The 14,488-nt window shown below is 41.4% G+C and overlaps 1 protein-coding gene across 1 annotated transcript in view; it reads right to left on the bottom strand.

Moving 5' to 3' along the window:
* Nucleotides 1–2,382: 2,382 nt before the first annotated feature.
* The window catches only part of LOC115022570 (KN motif and ankyrin repeat domain-containing protein 4-like), a 14,026-nt gene continuing 1,920 nt past the window's right edge, over nucleotides 2,383–14,488 (bottom strand). The window contains exons 2-10 of the mRNA XM_029453603.1: nucleotides 10,928–10,998; nucleotides 9,378–10,850; nucleotides 8,089–8,164; nucleotides 6,647–6,940; nucleotides 6,390–6,474; nucleotides 5,732–5,951; nucleotides 5,498–5,640; nucleotides 4,537–4,737; nucleotides 2,383–3,053 (exon numbers count right to left, since the gene is read on the bottom strand). Coding sequence (XP_029309463.1) covers nucleotides 2,961–3,053; nucleotides 4,537–4,737; nucleotides 5,498–5,640; nucleotides 5,732–5,951; nucleotides 6,390–6,474; nucleotides 6,647–6,940; nucleotides 8,089–8,164; nucleotides 9,378–10,850; nucleotides 10,928–10,985 — 2,643 coding nt within the window. The 5' untranslated portion in view covers nucleotides 10,986–10,998 and the 3' untranslated portion in view covers nucleotides 2,383–2,960. The remainder of the gene's footprint in view (nucleotides 3,054–4,536; nucleotides 4,738–5,497; nucleotides 5,641–5,731; nucleotides 5,952–6,389; nucleotides 6,475–6,646; nucleotides 6,941–8,088; nucleotides 8,165–9,377; nucleotides 10,851–10,927; nucleotides 10,999–14,488) is intronic.

Below are 14,488 nucleotides of genomic sequence, written 5' to 3'. Positions count from 1 at the left end.
TTCTTGTGTCTTAAGTTGCTAATTGGACTTTAAACAATGAGCAGCGCACAGAAAAGGAAGTCTTGGCCCAGATATCTGCTGGCTACACCGAAACCCCTGAATTATTGTTTCCGTTGCACCCAGAGGCTTATCGTCATCAGACAGAAAGCCGATGGGTGCAGAGATTGGAAACTAGCTAGATGAGTATTTTGAAGCTAAAGAGCCATAAATGTCCCTTAAACAGCTATATATGTGTGTGTGTGTGTGTGTGTGTGTGTGTGTGTGTTAATATATGTGTGTCTAAATATTGGATTTAAATGAATTTGGTCACTCTAAAAAGTAATGTTAATCTTGCTATGTGTCTGCTGTATTTGTAAACAGGCCATTGTTTGCCAACAGTTTTGCTATATCAACCATATTTGTTACGTCAAATGTGATTTTCAGCTTGTTGTGGAACATCTTCCCCGTTAGGCAACAAACGTGTCCTGATACGGTGCGGTGTGTTTACTTATTCTTTGCGTGACTTGCTAACAACATGTAGCACAAGTGGAGCCAGCAAACTGACAGAATAATGTGATTATTTTTACAGCAATATCTGCCTTAAGTTTGAGAACATTAGCTGCTATAGGCTACTGGTCAACTGACCAAGTAAGGCTGTAGCAGCAAAACCCCTGGATGTTTTGAAGTGAGCCTGGTCTGTTTTATTGCTTACGAATTCAAGTTTCTTCATGTTAAAGTAGATAAGAAGCTGCTCTCACAGAACGTTTAGAGTCCACTCTGACTGAGCTGCTTTTCACATTCATCCACTTACAAAGTGATTCATGAGCAGTCAGAACAACAGTCGTAGATAAATCCAGTCCATTATCTTTATTAAACTGAAGCAGGGTAAATGCCTTTTTAGCTCTTCCTTGTTGTACCACTTCCCATTAGGATTCTATGTAATACGTAATACGTATTTTGTATTAGTCCAGTGATTCCTGCAGCACATGCATACAGTATGTGTCACAGATATTCATTGCTGCACAAGATGAACACCTTTATTCACTGTGGCATGGAGGCCTGTCTGGGTGGGGGATGGTGTGTTTACACTTATACATCTGTGGAATAGGCACATGGCCTATACCTACACATGAATACATATTGTCAAAATGCTTTAAAGGGCAAGTTCATACCAAAATCATAACTACATATTTCTCTTCTTATCTCAAGCTATTTACTAGTGTAGATAGTTGTGTTGTGAGTTGCAGAGTGTTGGAGATATCAGCTGTAGAGGTCTGTCTTCTCTCTAATATAATGGAACTAGATGCTCTCTGCTTGTGGAGCTCAAAGAGCCGACAAATACATTTAACTCAACAGCAAAGTCTCTTTCCAGATATTATGACATGTTGCTCAAGAAAATCCACAGAGCTGGTTGTGAGTAGGTTCATATAGGAACTGTTTTCTTTCTATTGTATCACTGTGTAGAAGAAAGTGTGCATCTATTCATGGACGAGAGGCTTGTGACAGAGCGAGATGTAAACATCCTCCTCGGCTGAGCTATAACGTTAGCGTTACCTTTAAATCTATAGTTAATTTATATACATGGGTCATCCATACAGACCAATACTGAATTCAATGCTTGTGTCACAGTGTTTGTCTGCTTATACCGCATTTCATCATATATGATAGAATAGCTGCTGATTCTATCTCCATCTATTCATCTCTGTCTCTTCTTGAGGATACATATTTGATCAAGATCATTTCAACACCATGACAGTCATTCAGCCAGCCCGGAAAAACGTCCTCAGGGGAAATGAGATGGCTTTGCTCTGTCAGACAGAAATCCACCCTCCTACCTTTCTCCACTAAATCCTTTTTGTCTTATCTCAACAACATAATCTCAAGTCCTTGCAGGAAAACTGAACCTCAGTCCCTTACCGTTTCCCAGGGGTTAGAAGAACGAAGGCCACTCCAACACATCTGCTTTCACGCCTGACTGGGCCATACCAGCTGCCATACAGTCGGATTGCAGGTTAATCTCATCGTGTCCCCTCTCACAGTGGAATTATTACAATTCTGTGGGTGTCGTGTTTAACTTGTCTGTCACAGTTGAAAGGGATTAGATCTAATCCCTTGGATATGCTCATTTTAGAATTCCAGGTTTATGTATATTGTTGCGCTCTGTATGTTATTGTGTTAGACTTGGCTGTCTGTAGTGATAGTTATAGTGAAATGGAGGAGCTACGCCACCTGCTGGTCAGGTTCGTCACTACAGCACCAAAGCTAATGAATGAGTTCTTAATGCAGCCCGACAGCTCAGCTGTAGTATTTAAGTGCATTTCTTGCTCTTTGAAGTGCCACATATTTCTCTTAATTGTATTAAAAACCTGCAGTTTAGACATGAGTATAGCAGTTACTAGTGAGTGAAATAAACAGGTTGGTTTATTGGCACCAAGAATGTCTTTCTTTGGCATGCAGCATTGTTCTTTTCTTTGTATATTTTACACACATTTTATTTAAAAAGTGGTGTGAGAATGCAAAAACAATTCTTGAAACGCACAACACACACATTTTGATGATTGTCAACAGAATGATGTGACCAATGCAATAAACGTATCATAATAAATATATTTGAATTGCATAATTTGCAAAGCTAAGCTTCTACTTGGATGTGTAAAGATTAGACATAACTGGGATGTTTTTACATCAACAGTAAAGACAATAGTAAACAGCACATTTACTGTATACTGCATTAGCAGTCATGACACATCTAAGCGTTAACTCACTCACGGATGAGTCTTGCTATAACTACGTCATCCCATCCAAAACTGAAGCTAATGTTGGTGCAGATGTCCATAATTCAGAAACAATATGACAGCAGAGACTCAACCCAAGCACACAGCGTCAGCATTAAGCTGGGTTTCAAAGTGCATCAGACAGAAAAGAGCAAATGTGAGAGCATCAAATGTCTGCAGATTCTTTTTCAGTTTTCCAGTAGGCTTCTACAAAGCTCGAACTTTAGCATGAGCCTGCAGGAGGGCGGCTGTGTCAGTGTGGGAACCTTGCATGGCGATAGAGAGTGCAGTTTGACCATGCTGGGGGACAAAAAGAAAGAAAAATAGTAAATTGAGAATTCTGACACATATTAGAGCAACATTATTTAACAATTTTACGTTAAAATAACAGCTTGATGACTTGTAATACGGAGAATGGTGTCAGTCCCACTCTGCGCCCATAGTGCCTATTCTTGCAATTTGTAACTAATCTCCCAAGAGCAATGAGCAAGAATTTGCAGAACTAAGTTGTTTTTAATGAAACTGGACCATATTTTATGAAGTGAATGTTCTCTGGTTTTCCCTCTGATGCACTGACTTGACTCTGGTTATGGAGTTTCCTGATGGACAGAAAGCTTTAATTGTTGCTAAAGTAACACTAACTGCTGCTAACAGAAGCTGACGTCAGCTAGCTAGCTGTTAGCTCAGTTAGCCATGCTGCCATAACTGGGAGTGTTAGTGTTTACAGCGTTAGCACAGGAGCTTTCAACCACTGGGATGTTTTCAGTCCTGGGACGGGGGAAATGGTGGAGGGGAGCGGTGTTGTGCTAGAACCAGAGTAATTAGTGAGTCGAGTTAGTAATATTAACTGGCTTGCACTGTCTTGTGTCGTTGCACTTGTTTGATTTTTGGCCGTATTATTAAAGTTGTTGACTAGCTAGTTTTTGATCATAAGTAGTGACATCATAAAAATTATTGTGTAATATTACAGCTGTCCATATTTACGACAGCTGCGTCCAAGTGAACTGCACTCTGAAACTATAGAGGCGCTAAATCACCAAAATACAGAATCTTACATGTTGTTGCTTTAAGTTAGACACAGTCTAACATCTTTAAAGTGTCAAAGGTAAACCTACCTGCTAAATAACAAATGAAATAACAAAACGATATGAAAGGTTACATTGTGTGTCCTGTCAAAATGTAATTTCATCAGACGAGTTAATTTAGTCTAATTAGTCTGGGCTTGTGTCAAGGTGAAACGTGGTTTACAGTCGAGATAGGTGGTTGATGTCTTTTTTTTCTCTAACTCTACTTTAAATGCAGACAAAAGTGTGTCAAAAGTAGAAGTTACATTTGCATCCTCTCCTCCGCCCTCTTGTCTGCCTCCACTCGCTCCAGACTGGCAGATAAGGTACAGTTAGAGGATTAGCTCATCTCAGCCCAGGGAGATTTGTCTTACTGTAGCCCTGATTAATCCTGGGAAAGCTTTATTCTGCTGCTTCCAGATTGACAGTCCACCCACGTCCACACAGTGTGAGTCAAAACATTCGAGCTTTCATACGTCTAAGCTCCTTTTTGTGTTCAGTTATGTGAATAGAAAAGTAGATATGCTCTTTTTGTTAACAAATATAACAGGATTTCTCAAGAGAAGTGGAGTTGGAGTCATCATATGAATTATATATTTCTGAAATGTAATTCAGTGGAGATGCTGCTTTTCTTTTTTTGAAAATGATTTGGTCCTGCGGTCAAAGGGTTAGAGAATTATATTGGAAATAAATAGCCTGTGGGTTTTCTGAAGTAGCACCTTGTCAGTCAGGGTGAGGTCACACTGGCTTCTCTCCAGCAGCAGCCTCGCGATGTGTGTGTGGCCCCTCTCAGATGCGAACATCAGGGCCGTGGTTCCCTGGCTGTCCAGCAGGTTAGCGTCTGCTCCGCAGCTCAGCAGCAGGCGAACCATCACAACTCGCCCGTGTCTCACCGCCAAGTGCAGAGCTGTTTGGCCCGTCTGTGGAGAGGGACAGAAAATTGAAATGAAGAGATTCAGAGACAACTTTGACCCTCACTTAGATACTGTTCATCTTTTGAGATTCAGTGTCCTGCTGAAAAACACGAGAAATGTAGTAGTTCTGCACTTCTATCAAGTTTGGGAAGTAACAAGAAACCCACATTTAAAAATAAAGAATATTCAAAATTGGAGAGGCAGAGACGGAGATATCATGATTTTTAGTCCCTTGTGTGTATAAAGCTTCAAACACACTGCATCCTACATTTCCCATAATGCAACTGAGTTGTGTCTTTCATTAGACCCTCCATGCCTGCGAAAAGCCCACATCTTTTAAACTGCAGCCACAAGGTCTAACAGCCTTTCAGCTTGAACATTTGAAGTATCAAGCCAATGTGACATAACCTTTATGACGTCATCACGACTATTTTCTCATGCTTTTAAATGCTCCCTTCAGAGCCACTTAAGAAAATAAACCTAATATATAAGAACTGAGAACACAGGCTAAGTATTAATTGGTATCACAAGTAAACTGATTTCCATGTGTAAAATCAGTGGGATGATCCTTCAATATTGTGTGTGACTGTTTGATTAAATGCAATCTTCCATTTCCTACTAACAAAACTGTAAAGCAGCTTACACAGAGTGCTGGGAGTTAAACTAGTCCACTAGAGTCCACTCTTCATCTAAAACAAAAAATCCATCATCATCAGCATAAATTACCCATGTTCCATTCAAGCTGTGTTTGCATTGGATGTGCTACCTGGCTGGAGTGAATGTTAATGTTGCTCAGCTCCATTAGCTTGCGGACCACCTCCATGCCACCTGGCCCATCAGGGGCTGTGAGGGAGGCCAGCATCACTGCTGTGTAGCCGGCGTTATTCTGAAGGCTCACATCACTCACACCTGTAAAGAAAAGAAAAAAAGTCACTTTTTTTCAGTAATTGCAAGCCAACTACTCTAATGTACAATAGCTCTGGCAACACACTGGTATTACCTGTGTCCAGGATCAGGCTGACGATGCTGTAGTTGCAGTGGGACACGCTGTAATGCAGCACCGTGTTGCCGTTGTCGTCAGCCAGGTTGGTCAAGAAGGCCAGCAGTGAAGGCGTGGCCTTCTTCACTTCTCTCAGATACACAGCCACCCTGCTGGACACTGAAGCCTCCTCTGCTGCCGCACTGAACCAGTGCTGAAACAACACGACCAGGGCCTTCCTCTGGACACAACAAGTGGGGAACATGGGAAGAATGCCAACTTTCGATTTTCTGAAGGATTCGGCCAACACAATGCTCAGTACAGTACAGCATGCTGGAATAATCAGGTTTTGTTTAACAGACTTTAAAGCAGGATTCATTTACTTGAAAAAACTGCATTGTCATAGTGTCAATATTGTCAATGATGAAACATCCAGCAGACAAAGAGCAACATGACCATGAATTTAGAGTTGTGTTTCTGTCCACCCGTCAAATGTATTTCCAGTATTCACTCTTATTAAAGCTCTTTAGTCACTAAATGCTCCACTATGTTTACCAGCTAGCCGCAAAGCCGAGATTTTCCTATTCACTTTAACATATTCAAACTCCATTGTAGTAAGTAGCTTCAATATTAAATAAATATGTTTGTTTTTTCCTGTGGAAGAATCAAGACTGCTCACCATGTCATCATTGGGGTTATTCATGTTGTCCATGTGATCTTTGAGGAACTGACAGGCAGCCTGAAAATCTGCATTCATGGTCTCTCTAGAAGAGAGAGTATGTGTGCATCAGGAAAGAGAAGCAATTTGTCTGATCGCATCAGGAACATAGCCCCATGAGATTAAATAAAAACACTGGAGCTATTCCCTGAAGAGTAAACATCACCGTCACTTTTCCCAAACAAACAGTGATAAGGCATTAGTTCCGGTCCTCTCACCTGCCCCCGGCGCTGCTTTGTGAGCCAGAGTTCCCCTCCATCTGTTCTCCTGGGGTTTTCGTTTTGGCCGTTTTCTCAGCTTCCACAGACGCTACACCTCCATCTGTCCGCCCTGATCCTGCTCCTCCCGATATCATTTGTCTGTCTGGGCTCGTTTGCCTCACTCCCTCCACCCGTGTCTTCTCTGGGTCTGTATCCACCTGGAGACCAGCCATTTCTGTAGGGCTGATTCTGCCCTCCTTCTGCCCGCTCTTGTTCACACAGCCCTGCCCAACCAGAGTTCCACTTTTGCGTCTTTAAAGAAAATGAAGAAAGGAGAGCAGAGCAGGAAATTAAAACTATCCACCACCCAAACACTGATAAATGTTGCCAACTGAATCTACACGGCTCGAACTGGTAAGAGGACACAGTTCACATATTGATAAAATGTCTCAAGAACCTCTTTTCATTTATTGCCAGCATTTAAAGCATCAGGAATAAAAAACCTTTTTTCAGCACGCAATGTGCTCATAGTCTCATATAGGATATGGGGGAGGTGAATGTGTTAGTAGGAAAGGACAGCAATGTGAGAAAAAAAAGGTGTCAAACTAACTACAGAAAAATAAATCTAGACTTGGCAGAAGCGGCAAATAAACAGCGCCAGCTTCCTATCATGTCTTTGTCCAAAGTTCTAATGCATTATTCATATTGGACCAGGAAAATTCAGTCAATATTTAGATTCTAATCCTTTTAAAACGTCAAAGCTGGACATCAAAGAAAAGTGTCAAAACAAATAAAGTATAATGCATTTTGTGTGAGTCCTATTGTGTTGACTCATGGAAGATTACAACAAAGAGACCTTATATATTGTAGTGATCCTAAATCAAAATAAACTCTCTGAGCCCCAGGAAACCATCCTGGAAACTTTTTCCATCTTTTTGACTATTTTAACTTAGAAGTCAAGTCAAACTTTTTTTGTATTGCACATTTAAAATCAAAGTTGACCAAAGTGCTGAACACACAGAATACAAATCAATACAAAGCCAACCACAGAAGAAAACACTAAACATAATGATAGTAGAACAGAAGATGAAGTCATGGTGTGAAGCTCAACTCAATCAAATGCCAACAAGAAGAGGCGTCTTCAGCAGCAACTAAAGGTTTCCGTAGTCCGAGCTGTTTTTACATGAATAGGAAAACTGTTCCATCGGCAGCCACTGCAAAGGCTCAGTCACCACTGTTTTTGAAGAAATAAATAAACCCTCTTTGGAGGCTTTGGAAAATGGCAAATTGCAAAGGGAGTGGCATTCATCACCAACTTTAAATTATGATGTTTGTCTCATTCAGAACCATGCATCAGTAGCTTAAATAACCTCAAGTTAGTATGTCTGTCAACAAAAACTATGGTTTAAGCAATAATCATAACCCTAAAGGTTGCTTAAGTCAGAGAGTTATATACTAACCCTTCATTAACACCCACAGAATGTAGGCTTTTTGACATCCGGGCGCATCCATCTGTCCTCATGATGGATTTAGAGGCTGCAGGGAAGACAAACACAGAGGGTGTGATGAAATATCACAACACAGCTTAACAACATTACATGGTCGTTACGAAATATATATTTATCACGCTTTATGGCTTATTGTGGTACTTTTGGAGACAATTATTTCTTCACAAAAGCTAGTCAGTCAGAATTGTTTATTTGAGTTAATTGAGTAAATGAATAGGTAAATAGGTGTGGGCCTGGATTTGACATTTGAACATCATGATGTAACCTAAATGGAAATATAATTAGATGTTAAATATTGACTATCAAATTGGAGCAAAATAAAGAGTTGTGTGATAAGACTTTTGTGCTGTGGGACAGACCTTTTACACAAGGCATATAGAGTTTCTTTATAGACATTTAAATGAGCTTGTGGTTGATGATCTTATTTGTGTGTTGCTGCAGCTGTTAGCATCGACAACAACTCCTGCTCTATTTTACACAGATTTTCCACCACACAGAGCTCCACTAGCTCATCGTACAACACTGACATATTCAACTCTATGGGCCTCCTTTTAAAGGTTTTAAAGTTTAAAATAATAAAGTCTTTAATTACTATTTCATATCCATAATGTTTAGCTTATGTAATTTAAGTTCAGATTCTGCCCATGCCCAATGAAGATTTGAATCACTTATTTTTTTGTGTAAAGTATAGATCTAAATGAAATAAAGGTCCCTCTCCAAAGTTCACATCTGCTATTTTACCTTTGCATGCTGGGAATTTGAATGGGGAAGGCTTTGGACGTGAAAAAAAGCAGTTTAAAACACCTACAACCAACTTTAGTGGGAACTAACTAGTCATGTGAGCCAAGGAAATACAGCCAGTCAACTACCAGGTTCCCAACTAAAACTGATGTTTTCACGAGTCAGCTGTCATGTAAATACAAACAAAAGTTCACCTTCAAGGAATAAAAGTGAAGGTAAAAAATGAGGTCTAAATAAATCAAGTGAGGGTCAATTTCTCATAGATTTATAAGGTATACAATCTGACTTATTTTTACAACCTTAGGAGTCGCCCCCTGCAGGTCATTAGAAAGAATGCAGGTTTAAGGCACTTCCGCATTAGCTTCTACATCAGACCTGGAGGTCACCTCTTGGTGAGAGCACTGTCTTTATTGTCTGTACGAGGGCAAAGCCTGTGTGAAGTACACATTAGTTGCCATTACGTTTTGGTTACATAATGTAGCTTCTGTGGACTACAATACCTCCATGTTGAAGCCTCTCTCCATCACTGTGACCATGCTGGGTGTAGTAGGAGGTAAGAATGTCGACAAGTCCCATCATCTCCTGTTGCAGGGAGTTGACTTTGGGGTCTGAGTGCTGTAGAGGTTTACCCTCCTTTCCTGACTCACAGTCTGCACATAAACACTCCCACTGCTGATCCAGGAGCCTCTTGATTTTCTTTATGTAGTGGACGACCACTGCTGTTTCATCTGAAGCGTCTCCAGCTTCCACAGACACTGGCTGGTCTCGTTGTAGACTTCTTTGTCCGTTTGTGGTAACAGTTCTTGCATCTGGACTTCTTGACACTTTATTATATGGTTTAATGGATCTCACAACATTCTCGTCTCCATCCTGTTCTACCATCACCCTCTCTGCATGAACCCACATCGCAGGGTTCCTGATAAGGTTCTCCATCTTCTCATCTTTCCTCTTGCTCTCCTCCTGCTGCTCCCTCAGCAGCCCTAAGGCCCTCTGCAGCTCCAGGCCAGTTTCGTGGAGCTTTTGTTCCAGCACAGCTACTTTAGCCTGCAGGGACGTCACCGTCAGCAGCTCATCCAGATCTGTACTAGTCCTCCACTCGTGACTGGGATTAGAGTCTTCTTGACTGACGTTGTGATTTCTAGGAAACATGACGTGGCTTTCATGCCGATGCCTTTTGACATCCACTGTTCCATAGTGGGAGGAAGTGTTAGGATCTGCGTTTCCATTCCGTGAGGGGGTTGGGGTATGTGGATTCAAGCCCAAACGGAGTCTTTCTCTTTCCTCCTGGAGGATGCAGATATGCGCCCTGAGCTCTGGAACCACCCTCACCTCCATCTCAAGCTCCCCCACACGTTCCAGAGCCTCAGTGAGGCGCCTTAACAGACCTGAGCAGCCCTGGGGTCGAGGGCTGTCCGAGGAGTAGAAGACGTCTTCACAGGAGGTGTTTCTCCCTTCAAGATGATCCCTCGAACTCTGGAGGCTTCCGGGGTCATCTGTGGACTCAGATCCCTGCCTCAGTAATACTGTGAGTGGCAGACTGGAGGCACGGAGGAGGTGAGGTCTGATGTGCTCACCCAGAGGTTGCTCGTCAAACTCCTTGATTCGGGCCTCCATCTCTGCCAGGGATTTAAGTCCTGTGGGAGAAAGTTGGGATCGGTTATCATTTGCCCAGGATGTGTAGCCAAGGTGATGGGCATCTGAGAGTCGGGACCTTGGGCCAAGAGCTCCAGTAGATCCCCAGGGGCTCTGGCGGTTGCCACCCCCAGATGGGTTGAGGTGCCTGGGAAGAGTGCTGGCTCGTGGTCCTTTGCTTCGGCGCTGGATGGGTACTCTTTTGATTGTGTTGCCTTTCTCTATGTCATCTACGTATTTTAGGAAGTCCAGGTCAAGTCGAAAGCCATAAGGGGTTTCCACTGAGTACGGGGGCTTCCCTTTAGTTCCATTCTCTGTTGTTTTATGAGGCAAGATATTTCCTGGAAACATTAAAACAGTAATTTAGTATCCATCACATATTTAGTAAAATTCTGTCATGTTTGGGACCCTTTTTTACCGTTTTGTCCTTCCATCACTTTTTTGTCGTCAGTTGTCCAAACAGTTTGCTGCCACATTATCTGGTTGGACCTTTAGTATTTGACAAAACAAACAAAATGAAAATCAAAAAGGAGATTGAATTGAGCCAGCGACATATGGAAAACACATGTTAGGACATTTTCACAAGTGGCAGAAGTGGTAACTGTGTGGTTATCTAATAAAATAATGAACACATTCATGATTTCTGAGGGAGAAAACTGATGAATTTTGGCACTGACATTCACTCAAGGTTTAGCTGTGGTATTTTTGGTGGGAGACTAAATCTTAATTTCATGACCGAGTGGAGGAGCACTCTGAACAGCAATAACTCTTTTTTCTACTCCATTCACAATCGGCCTCTTATTCTCCCACATGTAGCGCAAAGCACAAAACACAAACATTCAATTACGCTAGAGTGCTTTCTCTCTCTCACTCCCTCTCATTCTCTTCTTTTCCCAAAGACTTCTGTTTTTCTCACACTCTCACTGCTTCATTTCTTCTATGCACTAGGCTGCTATTATTCAACAGTGGCAGGCCTGATGCTCACTTGATTACAGTCCTGCCATCCAGGACGAGAGCTGAAAATAGCTTAGGACTCTTTATCCCAGCAGCTATAGCCAGCGGAGGAAAATATACTCCTACAGACATAAATACAGACAACCATTGTTATGACTCACAACTTTCCTCCCTTCCTGCGCTCTCCATGCCTCCTACTAGGTCTACAGTCTTCTGTCTACTTTTACTGAACTGTCTCTGACTGTAACCTCCTTTGTAGCTCTTTTTTATTTATTTTTTGCAGTACATGGCTCTCCTGCCCTCTGATTCTGCTGACTCCCTTCTTCTCTCTATATGATAGAGTATAGTCTATGCAGTCAGTGCTTCCCTTACTTCCTTCTCAGAGTCTCTTCCTTCCATCCTCACCTCTTCCCTCCTCCCATGTTCCCCTCCCCTCTCCTGACCACCAGCCTCTATGGCAGCTCGGTGTCCTCTTGAGGCACCGCAGCCACCAAGCCGCAGCCCCAAACAATGTCAGCTATGCAGTAAACAGACAAACACCGCCAAATGGCTCTGCTGGGAATTTTGACCTCCGATATTCACACACTCTCCGATGACGAGCGATAAACAGCAACAAATCTGCAATAAACAGATACGGATGCGCACGTTTTCACCAGCTAAGACGAAAACACTGTGATATGTACATGTACACGTGAAATGTTGCAAATGTACATGCTTACATGCACGTCCAAAATGTATCCTAATGTGTATCCATTTAGGGATAGGAAAAAGGTTGTGAACCACTGATCTATACCATGTCTGTAACAGTATGGCCTTTCTAGTTTCCAGACGGGTGGAATGTAACATATATTACAAAAGGTTCTGACGGGAAAAAAATAATAAAGTGAAGAAAATAATGAATCCGAGAAACATTCGAGGCAAGATTTTGATACTTGACAGCTTCAAAACTTGCACTGGACACATTTCTGTTGGTTCCATAAAAGTAAACAAGTCTAAGTAAGTATATAAGTAAAAATTCTAAACCCCTCAGTTACCACACACTCTCTGTATTGATTACTATTACTATTACAGTTCATTTAGGTGCCGCTTTTGTCCAAAGCGACTTACAAAGACTGCAAACAATCTACTCCGAACAGCCAATTGACTTATTGACCAATTATGGACCACCTTTAATATTTTAATATTCTCTTGGTGTGGGAAAAGGATTTATCATAGTATAATTCTTTCTCACTGTGTGCTCTGTTCTGCTCTTACACAGAAACCTAACACATGTGGTATACATTGAAACTGATACAGCATGTATGTTGTTAATGCCAGTGGGCTTTTATGGTGTTGAGTGGAATCTTTCAGCACTCAATGTGACAAGTCTAAGTTTAGCCTATACACGTGGGTGTAAAACTAAAGTACATGTCAGGAGAGGAGACCCAGACATGTGTCTTCATTTTACAGTTCATAGAATATCATTCAATGTCCTCCAGGCAGGCAAACAAACAGGGAGGACAACACGATCAATCATTTTGTTTAGAGCTAGTGAGGCATTAAGGTGAACAAAACAGCCTAATATTGACTACAAGCAGAGTTTGTATTCACAATTGACTCTGCTGTACACTGCAGAGCACCTGTTACTGCTGACATCTCAATCAGTGTCACTGTTGGCTCAGTCATCAAGTTGAGAACACAGGCTGCTGGCTGCAGTTCAACAGAAATTATTTTACATTAGTGCTTTGAACCACAGAGTTTCATCTCAATTTTTTATGTCTACCTTGTAAAAAAGTTATTCCATGAAATGAGTGATTGCACAGTTTGGGAAATACACACATTCATTTTCTTGTTGGTAAGATTGATACCACTCTTATCTATACATTGCATATGAAGCTACAGCAGGAATATAGTTAGCTTACCTTAGCACAAACACTGGAAACAGGGGGAAACAGCTAGTCTGGGTCTTTCTCCAGGACTTAACCCTCTGTAAAGTCACAACTAAACTTGTTTTCTTTATTTTTGATTAAACAAATAAGATACAACATTTTAATTAGTGCGCTTGAGAGGTGCTGGTTGGCAGATTTGTGTACCTTTTGACAGTACCAGACTAGCTGCTTCCAGTCTTTATGCTAGGCTAAGATAGCTGTATTCTGATTGTAGCTTCAAATTTACCATACAGATATGAGAGTAGTATCGGTAGTCAGTATCGAGAGCTGTATAATAACATACAAAAAGAGAAGTGTACATTTTAAGACTATGTATTGCCTGCTGTCAAACAAAGTACAATCCAAACTGCTGTAGCCCAAACGTTTCTTACTTAATATAGACTTTCTGACCATGTTACCACAGAGGAAACAATATAGTAGAGTAGGGATAGGGAATTCCCAAGAGTCATTGCTTAACTCTCTCCAAATTTCCGTGGCACAGGTTTTAATTGTCTATGCTAGGATAAGTAGGCCCACCTCACAGGAAACCCAAGAAATTAAACAAAAAAAATTGCCTTACCCCAAACAGGCCTCAGCCAATGCTGCCTCTGCAGTCTGCACACATTGAACTCAATCCAAAGTCAAGTATCAGAGTGAGTTAAAAAAAATTCTTGACTTTTCAAAATCAAGGTTTCCTTTGTATCCAGCTAAAGCTCTTGTTGTCTTTCAGTTTAGGAAATAGCACACTTTTTTAAGCGTCCATTTTACCGTCTTTGGCTTGTTTTCATCTTTCTGTTCACACAACAGCTGCTCTCCTCCTCTGTGTAAATGTGTCCCTTCTCACATAGACCCTTAGACTTCCTGCATCAGCACAAACCTCACAATCACAACATCTCTATCCACAGCATTCTTTACCAAAGCCACAAATTAAATTTGAACTCATGATACAGCAAGAGGGGCGACTTAACGGTGAAGCAATGAAAAATGCTTGAACCTCAGATAAGGACGAAGGGATCATTTCAGATTTAAAATGTAAGTCAGTAGCAGTAACCTTTGGATTAGTCACTGATGGTAACAGCAACAGCAAAGATCTGCTGCAGTGCTCAGTTTTAACCATG

This window comes from Cottoperca gobio, chromosome 17, assembly GCF_900634415.1.
Source record: "Cottoperca gobio chromosome 17, fCotGob3.1, whole genome shotgun sequence".
NCBI classification, from domain to species: domain Eukaryota; kingdom Metazoa; phylum Chordata; class Actinopteri; order Perciformes; family Bovichtidae; genus Cottoperca; species Cottoperca gobio.
Note: the sequence above shows the minus strand (reverse complement) of the source record. Positions and strands in the feature narration are given on the sequence as shown.